Source organism: Mesitornis unicolor, unplaced genomic scaffold, assembly GCF_000695765.1.
Source record: "Mesitornis unicolor isolate BGI_N332 unplaced genomic scaffold, ASM69576v1 scaffold29055, whole genome shotgun sequence".
NCBI classification, from domain to species: Eukaryota; Metazoa; Chordata; class Aves; order Mesitornithiformes; family Mesitornithidae; genus Mesitornis; species Mesitornis unicolor.
The window spans coordinates 1-12,121 of NW_010185358.1; the positions used below are offsets into that span (position 1 = coordinate 1).

A 12,121-nucleotide genomic window follows, 5' to 3' on the forward strand; every position below is an offset into this window, starting at 1 on the left:
GGCCTCTGGGGTGGCGGAGGGGGCGGCATCGTTGGAGAGTGCCGTATCAAAAGGGGTGTGTGCGTGTGCGTCTGTCTGTGTCTGTCGCCGTGTCGCAGTTTTAGGCTTCTACACCGAACTCACAAAGTCCTGTGCCAGGCTAACATTGCCATGTAAGGGCTTTCACAGGGCTCAGGTTTGGGGCCAGTTCTGTTTAACATCTTTATAAACCACCTGGATGAGGGGATTGAGTGCATCCTTAGTAATTTTGCAGATGATACTAAGTTGGGCGGGAGTATTGATCTGCCTGAGGGTCGTAGGGTTGTACAGAGGAACCTGGACAGGCTGGATAGATGGCCGAGGTCAATTGCATGAGGTTTAACAAGGCCAAGTGCTGACTCCTGCACTTAGGTCACAACAGCCCCATGCAATGCTACAGTCTTGGGTGGAGTGGCTGGAAAGCTGCCACGCAGAAAGAGACCTGGGGGTACTGGTTGACAGTCGACTGAACATGAGCCAGCAGTGTGCCCAGGTGGCCAAGAAGGCCAACAGCCTCCTGGCCTCCATCAGGAATAGTGTGGCCAGCAGGACCAGGAAAGTGATTGTGCCACTGTACTCAGCACTGGTGATGCCATGCCTCAGATACTGTGTTCAGTTTTGGGCCCCTCACTACAAAAAGGACATTGAGGCACTGGAGTGTGTCCAGAGAAGAGCACCAAAGCTGGTGAGGGAACTCTGGAGCGTAAGTCTTGTGAGAAGAGGCTGAGGGAACTGGGGTAGTTTTGACTGGAGAAGAGGAGGCTGAGGGGAGACCTTATCGCTCTCTACAACTGCCTGAAAGGAGGTTGTAGTAAGGTGGGGGTCGGTCTCCCAGGTAACAAGCGATAGGACAAGAGAAAATGGCTTCAAGTTGTGCCAGGGGAGGTTTAGATTAGATAATAGGAATAATTTAGTCACTGAAAGGGTTATCAGGCATTGGAACAGGCTGCCTAGGGAAGTGGTCGAGTCACCATCCCTGGAGGTATTTAAAAGACAAGCAGATGAGGTGTTTAAAGACATGGTTTAGTAGTGGACAGGTTATAGTTGGACTCAATGATCTTGGAGGTCTTTTCCAACCAAATGATTCTATGATCCTATGTACAAAGAAAGGCACGTTCCTGGCATTCTTGGCAAAGCAGTCACTGCTTTCTGACAGAAACTGGCTTGCAAGAGCAGTTGAAATACTGTAAACATGATCTTGTTAACTTCCTCAATTTCTCTCTAAAATATCTTTTACTAAAACTGGAGACTGATCATCCAGACTGGTATTGACACTCCCCTAATAAGATTAACAATCCTTTAATAAGGGTTAAAATTGGGTTCAATTAGTGTATAGGAAAGTGAGTATTACTGATGACACACACACTTCCCCAGGGATGAAGAGACAAAAACCCAAATGTTGAGTTTGCCAGTAGTTGTGTACAGCTCTGGAGAATACAATTACAGCAGGCTCCCCTAGAGGTGGTTGTAAGCTCAGCTAATAAGAAGGTGTCTAAAACATTACAGTCACTTACATAGCTACAATGACAGGAGTTTAGGGCTTACTTTCACTGAAAGTCCGACTCTGCAGACTGGTGTTGCTGTACAGTTTTACACATCTGTTGTGTTTGTGGTCAGTACCTTTGCATAATTAGAAGTGAAATATCAACAGTGTTTAGTCTATATCAATGTATACCTATACTGAAATAAGTAGTATTACAACAACTTAAAACTTCACCTTCCAAAATGAACTAAAATTTAATTTTTATGCAAAACAGATTTTGATGACAAAAAAGCTGTAGTTCTACACAGCTTGACAATGCAAAAAGTCTTTTAAAAGGTATTACGAAGTTGCATGCCTGACTGTCATGTTTTCTGTATCAAATTTGCTCATTATAAAATCATTTTTTCACTATCAGCTCTGCCAGTATTAATGCTAAGGTCAAACAGAAGTCATCCTCCCTTGAACAGCTTCACTAACAGGCATGGTAGCATGGCCCATATTCTTCTTCGGTTCTATTAGTGTCTGCTCACATCAGAATTACACAGCTACAATCTATTGGAAAATAATTAATTTACATGAGAAACATGACAGCGAGAATCTAGGTCACTCCGTGTGAGCTCTGCAGGGGACGTAGCAAAAAAATTACAAAATCTAAAATTATTTAGGTAACTAAAGTCAACAGATGGAGTCGGGTGCCTCATGCCAGGTCATTCATTGAATAATGGTGCGATTTCCAGTGTGGAATCTTGTTCGAAGAGAATGACTCAAGGTGGTGGAAATCACGTTACTTTATTTTTGCCTCCATGTTTTTCGCATTGATCAGAAAAGGGCACTTGTTTCCCTCTGAGGCCCACTGAGTCAGGTAATTCCAGTTATTCACCTGATAGCTCACGTTTTGGAAGTATGGATGGTAACAGTGCTCTTATTGTTCACAGTGACCATCTCCACGGCTCACAGCAATGCAAGAAGCCGTGCTGAAAACCTGCTCCTACCTCTGCTTGCTTTAAAAATAGAGCTGCTGGATTGACTCAGATGGGCTTGACCTGGGAATCTCATAGAGCGCAAGGAAAGAGAGTGAAAAAGCAGGAGACAAGAGGGAGTTCGAGGGCGCAGGGAGGAGATGACTGAAGGAAGGAGGAGTAGCCAGCAGCTGCGTGGGGCTTATGGACACAGCAGAGGGAGAAGAGGGTCGATCAAGAGATGAGCCTAGAGAGCAAGAGGGAGAAACAGCTAGAAAATGAAGACTGTAAATATTACAACACAAATTACTAAAAAAGAGAGGAGTAAATGTGCAAAGAAGCCATCTTGTTGAGGAGAGAGGGGAAACACATTGGGGTTTGTGTGTGTGTTTATTTTCTCTTTGTTTATGTCAGTCTTACTCTTCTAATTAAGTCCGTACCTAAAGGAAGCAGGTTATTAAAATACCTTTCCAATATGTTGGATTATTCCAACAGTGGCAAATTTTCCCTTTTTGAAATATCTCCCAAAAGACAGGGTTTTTTGTAGAAATATAAATTTATGCAGCTATGGGTCTCAGTAGTTCATTTTACAAAAAATAGTGTCTCTTTAAGGTAGTCTATTTAAATTAACTATGGGGCTCAAGTAAAAGAGACCTCAGGGTTTTTGGTTGACAATATTCAAGATTATTTATGTCTCTTTAAATGTCATTGTATATTAGTTCTGGGTAGGTCAGCATTTCACAGAGCAGCAAGGTTCATCCTCACACAAAGAAAGCAATGGGAGCTGTAAAATGTTTCGATGCATTTTGCAGATACACTCTTTGGAGGAAGATACTCTGTAAGTATGGTCAGAAATTGATGAGTTTGAAAGCTCATTTCGACTTCCTTGCTGCCTCAGCTGAGCAAGCTGAAAATAGTTGCTAGATTAGATGAATCCTCCAGCTCCTGTAGCCCAGTGGTGCATCTTTAGAGAAGGGTTTTGCTCTTATGCTGCTGGCCGTACCTGTAGTTTAATCCACGCTTAGTTAATGTCACCTTGACCTGAATCCAGCCTAGCAGGGTAGAGGCCAAGAGGGGAATTAGTGCTGGGAGTACAAGCTCTGTTCAGCCTCTGAGTCAGCAGAGCCTGAAAGCAACCAAATAGTTTCATCATCGCATATGGTTGTGGCTGAGGTGTCTGTGACCGAGCAGTGTGCTGTTTGTGGTGGAGAGCAAAAACCATACGTACCTGTGTGTAGATTGCATGAGAAAAAAAATTTATTCTTTTTGGCATTGCAAAATCAGAAGATCAAATTGCTTTTCAATGCCGTAATTCTGTGATAAGAATCTTCCCTGGTTAAACTCAGAGGGGTTTTTAGTGTTGAGCTCAGTAGGGCCAGGATGTAATTTTTAGCACATAGGACATCAGTAGATATAAAACGTGAGGCAGTTTATGAAGCCATTATTCAGGCAAATGTGTCATGTGGGACTGCTGATCACACCAGTGGTGTGTTCTCTGCTTTGCTGTTCAGCTTTTCTGTTCACACACAGCCTATCTCATGCTTATAAATACTGATCTCCTGCATCCTCCCCTTTAACCGTGTGTCTGTGACTATGGGGAAAAAGGATGTTTCCCAAACGGGTACCAACTTATTAAAATGGCATTCAACAGAAAAATACAGAGGGAATTTACTGGCCTACAGGGAGATTTCACATTTATGTATACTGTTCTCATGTATTACAGGCCTCAGTCCTGGCTGTGCTTTCATTTCCATTAGATTGGCCCCATTCTAGCCAGAATAGTTAAAAAGAGTTTTTCCAAATTTACATACACACAGATGGGTAGAACCACACACTCACCAACTGAAGGGACCACGACTGCATCAAAAGCAAGCTCAGTTCCTGAAGTTTCTGTCAAAACCATGCCAATGCTTCTTTCAGCAGCTCAGCACTGGCCAGCTTCAAGCTTGTCCTAAGGATGGGAAGTTCAGCCTCTCTACTTTACTCCTCTCTGAGTCTGGTAGGCTGCACATAAAAGGTAACAGCGCATTGATCCACTGGGCGGCTTCACAAAACTAATGAGTTTTCACCTGAGTCCACAGTCCAAACATAAAGTGAAGAGGATACAGCGTGGAAATTTCTCCTTCCAATTACAAGAACTCTGTGCTAGTTGCCAGGGGAGGCAGAAGCCGGCGTTTGATTGCTGTGCTCTTCCTCAGTAGCACAAGCGGAGCGATGGCACACGTGCCATCAGGAAACATTTAACGCTTAAGTTTAAGCTGCGCTGCTGGCGGTGCCTAGCTAGGTCAAAGCAGGTTTTGGTGTTACAAAATGAGTTGCAGTGTGGTAGCAGGTGAAGCCTTGGGTGCCTTCATATGGTTTCTGGCACATTCGTACAACTTTGGTTTTCAGAGGTGCTGGGGGCACCAACACAAAGTATTTTCAGTGTCCCCTGCTGGTGAGGGTTATTTGTCTGGCCCAGTGATTGCTAACACTGTATGGTGCTTTGACTTGGCTGTGAGTGGCACTTCTTTTTCTGTGCTAAGTTAAACAGCACTGTTGTATTTTCCTCTCTGCCTTTCTATTGTTTGGGTGCTAAAACAATTACCAGGGTGTGCTATGCATTCTGCCAAACCCGGGTTATGAACAAGTGCGAGAACTGATGATGGCATTTTTTACATCTGGTTTGCCAACACATTAGCTGGGGTTATTCAGCCCATGCCAGAATTTGGCAAAAGTTGTCAGTGGCTGGGAGGAACCTTCTGCTTGTGAATGGAGTTATCCTTAGTACAGACTCAGCTCCAGGCAGCCACATAAAACCCAGCAGGACAAGATCTTGGAAAGTCTGCAGGTGCTATGGGAGCCGCTGTCTGCCATTTCCTCAAATAGGAGGAAAGAGGAAGTACGGCACGGTTGCAAAGCAGCACGCTGTTACTGCATTGCTGCTGCTCTGTTCTTGCTGTAAAAATAATATCATTCCCAATGGCTGCCGGTGCCAGCCAACAAAGGCCTCTGCTTTGCGAAAAATAAACGCAAATGTTTTGTGTTATGTCAGCTTTGTTAACTATTAGGAATGTCAGTATTACATTTTTGGCACATGTGATCAAGATTCCTGACAATAATGTGAAAATTCAGCTTCGGATTCTAATTCAGTTTCCCAATAAAATAACCCAATGTAAGTCCAACTGCTTGGCACAATCGCATCACATTTGCATAGCATGTTCATACAAGCTCTGGAGAAGAGCAATGATGATGCCTCATTTGATGTTCGCAGTTTTGCCATGTCATAGCTGTAAATAAAATTCAAATTACCAGTTTTGGTCCAAACTGCAGCAGTGCAGAATGCTCCCTTTCATCAGTATTTTAAAGCTGGGGCTGATGCTGAATTGAATAACTTTGTTACTGACAGAGAAAAATTGATAGGGGTTTGACTGATCAGACAGCAAGTTTAAGAAACAATCATCAAATAAATGTAAATATTTTTATTTTTAAAAATGTTAATGGCACCTCAGAGGCAGTCATGACTACACGACAAAATATACAAACATTACATTTTTGTAGTTGCACCTTTCCACAGTACTGCACAAAATGAAAATGGTATGAGAAACATGGTAATCACACACTGAGACAATTAACTGGAGTCAATCAAAGCAGACGATTTTTGGTACACCTCGATACTACCAGACCCAGGTTCCCTGGGTAAAAAGGAAAGGTGGCTTTGTGCAAAACTTTCCAACAACAGTACAACTTAATACGCTAAACATAGAGCAAACCAACCGTACGAGATAGTTTGAGTAGTCCTCATGCAGTCTTTATATACAGCATCATCTCAGTTTGCTTTTTCAGGGAAAAGAAGCAATTCCGTTAGCTAAAAATTAAACTTTTCTTAGTCTTTTCACTGCTGTAATTTAAAATTGTCTCATTCTTTCTGCTGGATTTCTACTTGGATTCAGAGAGACCATTCAAACTTGATCTGAAAACAAGCCTTTTATAATCTCTTGACTTTAAAGGGGAGCAATATAATTAATTAAAGGTTACATTCTGGCATGATGGTAAATGGAAAAAAAACAGATAAATATTTGCTTGATTAAAAAAAAAGAGGAGAATAAACTTGCCTGATTGCTATTCCTAGATGGACTTTTGGAAGTGATTACATTTTGTTATCCAAATTGAAGTGTTTAATTACATTAATCTGTAATTAATGTACAACCTTCTGTTGTACCACTGAATCTAGAAGTAAAATGTCTATATTGCAATGGAAAGGGGCTTGGTTTCCAAAATTGGTTTCTAACCACAAGCTTCTGTGGGTTGCTTTTTTTTTCCCCCTAAATAATTTCTTGTTCATTGATTTTAACTCCAGAAAGCCCTACCTGTGATTATGCAGTTGACTTTATATCAAACGTAACCCTGAACTGATTCCTCTTTGAACAGCAGTGCTCAACTTTAAGTGTTGGTGTTCTTGTTTATGTAATTCAGTAGCTAATAATTCCCTTGTAACCCTTATGATAAACCCTTAAGATTACCAAACTGAAGCTTACGCTTACACTGGATTTGTCTAGCTTCGCTTTCTAGTCAGTGGATCTTTTATCTGTCCTACAGCAAATTGCCTTCACCTATTGCATTTCTATTCCCCAGGTAAGCAGCAATGCTTTGTTCAGAGAAAACCATTGGCTTTTAAATACCCTTCGTGTAGTGCAGGTATCAGATCTGTGCTGGTCCTGCAGCAGAGGTGCTGCATAACACAAGCATTTTGGTATTAATCTAAAAGCAGTCAGATTTGGCAGTGCTTCTCTAAGAATTCAGAACAAGTAGGCATCATGGGAGCACAGTAAAGTGAGAAGCTGCACAAATGCCTACAACATCAAGCAGAAAGGAGAAGGAATTTAAAGAGGAGCTTATTCAGTGCTGTCCTTGACTAATTGGATGTTCAACAATAACAGAGTTACAACTGAAGCAGGTGGCGGGATCCATTATACAAGTTTTAGAGGAAACCTAATGTAGACCCAAGTGCTGAAACGGGAGAGAGGTCAGGACAATTGCGCTAACCTTCACAAGAAACTAAATCTCCAGAAACCTCCAAGCAGAAGAGCTGCCAAAAGCCTATAGAACAGGTATTGACAACTAACGGGAGGGCTTTTCAGTTGGAGAGCTGCTGTCAAAGTGAAGTGAAATAATTGACTGCCAGGCAGCACCAAGCAGCAAAGACACTGTCTGGCAACTTTTTGTTGAGTGGGAGTGTTTGAAAGGCTCATGATAAGCAAGTGTAAGGAGTGTACTAAGAATGTCCAACGTGTGGTACGAGAGTATAAAAGCGAGCGGTGTCCTGACAGAACATGGTTAACTGATTGAGCAGCTGAGGAAGTTCTCATTAAGAGAGGTCTTGTGACTGTTTGGGATGCCCCAGGCACACTTTCACAGTGAGCAGAGCTCAGACTGCAGGCCAGATATGTACACTCGCATAGTCCCAGCACAGGCGGTGGAAGTGATGCCCGATACCAGAGTCAGTGGCACAGGCATCGGCCCAGGCTGGCCCAGCCACCAGCCTGCTCTTCATCCTGGGTACAGACACAGCTGGCTCACCTGTGCTACTACATCCTGGGCCTGCTTGTAGCTGTGCCCTGCAGGCAAAAGCTTGGGAGAACCTTCTTACAGCAGAGCTGCTCCATCAGTCTGCAGGGAGGCTGCCCAGAGTGCAGTTTTAGAGGCAGGCAATGATTCACTGCAGCAAGAAAGAAAAAACCCCATCTCCCTTCTTGTCCCCACTTTGCACTCGCTGTGGAGAACTATCCACCTCTTTTGCTAGGTTTTCTTCCAGTCTACTGAAGTAAAATGGCATAGAGAGGACTGCAACACACACCAGTGTCAGCACAAGGTGAGAAATGGGAGGGTGAAAGCAGGAGGGGAGCAGCGAGACCACCCTCCTGGCACTGCAGCCTCACTTTGTGCAGCACTGTAGTAGTTTCACCCCAAAGCAGGCTTTTGCCCTTCACACTATCTTTAAATTCTTGATGAATGTCACATCCTCTAGTGATTTAAATCCAGAAGGGAAAATAACCTGGGGAAGCGCTGTGCCCATTTACCAATTAGGGTTGTTTTAATTTGCATGAGTAACACCATGCAGCCTGTTCAGCTTTGTCTGTGTCCTCTGCCAGATACAAAGCCAATATGGAAACGCAGGCCCCTTCTGTTTCCAATTTGGACCCAGTCAGATTTCATCAAGACAGTGAGCAATCAAAAATAGGCCCATTGATTTTATGTTCTACCCTTACTCTGCACTGAGGTCATCTTCCAGGATGGTAATGGGATGCCCTTGGAGCAGAAGCCTTCACGTCTCCAGCTCGTGCCACACCAACTTTGTTATAAGATTACCAAAGTCCCTGTTAGAGCAGAGGCTCTTTTTCCTGCCTGACCTTGAGACTACCTGCCACTACATTTTTAATGATATACACTACAACTGGGAGGATCATCTCTTTAAACATATAACCGTGCAAAAGGCAAAGGAGTTTTTCTTATGTAAAAATATTAACACATGGTATTTCCTGTGTACCCTTCTGAACCCATTTAACAAAACGCTTGACAAATAGCGTTTTCTCCAGTGGCCAAACCAGAAGGTGGCTGTGCAAACTGAACAGAAGAATGGAGATTATAATAAAGATGGCTTGAAAACATCATGAAGAGTCACGGCCTTCTGAGAATCGGTACCAGGACTCTTGGATTTTTTGTAACAAGGGGAATAAAAGTGTCATAGGGCTGATTAGTAAAGCGGGTGGTGGTAAGACTTCAGAAAGGAAGGGACTGTGAATAGAGACACACTCATTGGCTAAAGAAATGGAAAGTACAGACTATAAAAAAGACATTATATGCCTTTTCAAAAATTAAGATAGGAACAAATTGTATTATAACAGTGGAAAAGACCAAGAGGATCTCTGAACACTTCGAAAGGGCATAAAAATAAACCGACATTATGCCTTTTCAAAAATTAAGATAGGAACAAATTGTATTATAACAGTGGAAAAGACCAAGAGGATCTCTGAACACTTCGAAAGGGCATAAAAATAAACCAAGGGGAACCCTTTCTTGCGATGTAAAGGCCAGGAAATAGATACTTCTGTTTTCCTTTCACTCTTTTTAACAGTGTGGAAGGGACTTCCATGTGAAAATAAGTTTGAGCTACAGCAATGGAAGCAATCTCCTTTGTTTACAGCTGGCTGTAAAAGGAGGCCAAGTGCAGGTACTTGGAAGGCAGGGGTGAAGATGTGTTGCCGTGCACACATACAGTGCCAAAAAGGATTAAGAGACAAGAAGAAAGGTCTCCGCCAGCTGAACAGCAACAGAAGCACATGCAACAAATTGGAACTGAGAAGTTTTATACATTGTACAATACCTCTTTCCTTCTTCAGGGGATACCAGGAATACAGGGGTAAAGGCAAACAGAAAAACAGACAAACTCCAAAAACAAACAAACAAAAAACCAACAAAACAAAACCCAAAAAACATTAAGGAAAAGAAGAATGTATCTACATAGTAATTCTTCCTGGCACAGCCAGGGATAAACCAATGGGTAAGTTTGGGCGTTATAAAGGCACATCATTCTCAGCAGGACTTTGGCTTTCTGCTCCACCTTCCCCTGAATGTTGGGCAGGGCTGGGTTAGGGGAACATGGGTGTGCCTGAGCTGATCCATTTCCGGTGCTTGTGAGCCAGTACAATCTTTCCTGATTTCTCTGTTCAAAGATACAGCACATATAAATAATTCTTTGATGACTTTTTGAAGAGTTTTAATTGAATTTTCTAAATGCTGAGTCATATCATTATTTATGCAGTTAATTCTGTCCTTCCTTCAGACCCTGAAGCCACAAAAAGTAACTGTATTCACTGTTAATCCAATCGTGGTAAAATGTCAAAGTTATTCCCTTGTCTCCCCTCCCACCCTCCCTTTCCTCAGAACAAGGTTTTCTGAATTTCTACACCAGCTATTGCACTTGATTAAAAACAAATACACACATCAAGTAATCCCCTTCTCCCCATAAAACCAGCATAACAAACAGCAGCTGAAAACAAACCTGTTGTGACAATTATTTGCAAAGTAAGCAACACTGAACATCAAACAACTGGAGACTTTTGTTTATTTGCTTCCATTTAATGGAGAGTGGAGAAGAATTCTGGTTGGTGTGGTCTGGGTTTTTTTTTGTTTGTATTTTTTTAGTAGTTATTTCTTTGTGTATTTATTTATTTATTAAAGATCTTGTTTTACATCATGGCTGAAAGCCAAGTAGATTTCAGGGATTTTTTTTTTGCAGCTTTTAAATCAAGTAAAATAAATTCCAGTAAGAAAACAAAACCAACCCTGTCTCCTAGCAGTGGTACTGTATGCTAATACATTATATTCAGGAATGTTTGTCCAGAGAGTCTGCACAGTGTTTGTGTATTTACAGAAGTTGAACTCCCTGCTCTCCTAAGGACCTGTTCCCTCATGCTTCTTCCACATTCCTTAATCTGACACAAGAAAGAGAAATCCACTGTACCCAGAGACCCCACCGCCCATCTGCTGTGAATTCAGCTGGAGCACCCCAACAATTCAGTGCTACCACAAGCTAACCTGATGTTGCCTTTCTGTGTACTCATTTCTCCTTGCAGGGCTTGAAGCGAGTACTGTGGTCTGCATAACAACCTACCCACCACTTGCTTGCTTCGTTACTTCTTTTCCAAGTGGCCTGGAGATCTTCCCATTCAGCTCAGTTCATTTTTGGAAGCCTTAGGCCACATGTAGGCGTTTCCTGAGTGCGATAAGGAGCAGTGCCGGGACAGAACAACCGCTGACTGTGGTCAGGTCATCACTGGTCTGAGTTACAAACAATAAACTCTCTGTGCAAAGGGTTACTAGCAGAAGCATCAGGTTTTGCCAGTCCTGAAAACTAGAAGCCCCATCTACAAATACCTATTCATTCAGAATCAAAAACTGTTAATACATATGACAGTATCATTTGGCCTATCATTCTAATTGAATTCAGAAAGTTACTCTTCTAACAGGGCTGATACACATGATGGTGCACTCCCTCTTGATGACACTCTTTGCGCTCCAGTCCAGTAAAAAGCACACCTGACATTTGCAGTAGCTTGGATCCCTCACAGAGCATCACACCATCCTCTGGGTGTGTAAAGTGGAAAACCCCTTGGATTAAGGCAGAAGACTGACATAAGCGAGCAGTTCGTCACAGAGCCAATTAGACACAATCTGATTGAACAGGCAACTGACTGCCAGCAAGTATGCATTTATGTATTTACACCTTAAAGTCCAAGTCTTTGTAGCCTTCTCTGTCCAGTCTGCACATTTAAACTGACAAAAATTAATTTGTATACATACAGCACTTAAAAAACAGAAAGGGGAAGGAAAAAGAAAAGAAAAATAAAGCAGCAAGATCAGCAGCTTCATCTTGGTATAATCATCCTTTCTATGGCACAAATGATATGATCCCAGTTTTTACAAAATATTGCCAGCAGTGTCACTGCGAAAAAAGTGCAGATGATATGAAAACGGCTCTTCATCATAGGAGCAATGAACTTTGCAATAGTAGAAACGCACACTAAGATGACAGTCATGAAGGCCAGGATAACATTTATACATTTCCCCAGGAGCACTTTGGCATTAACCGTTTCGGACTGCTGTGCTTGCTGTTCCTGCT

General features: G+C 42.4%; 1 protein-coding gene across 1 annotated transcript in view; it reads right to left on the reverse strand.

Moving 5' to 3' along the window:
* Window positions 1-11,867: 11,867 nt before the first annotated feature.
* Window positions 11,868-12,121, reverse strand: part of TMCC3 (transmembrane and coiled-coil domain family 3) — a 4,589-nt gene continuing 4,335 nt past the window's right edge. Inside the window, 1 exon segment of the mRNA XM_010184814.1 lies at window positions 11,868-12,121. This exon segment is cut by the window's right edge and continues 13 nt beyond it. Within this exon segment, the coding sequence (XP_010183116.1) occupies window positions 11,868-12,121 (254 nt within the window).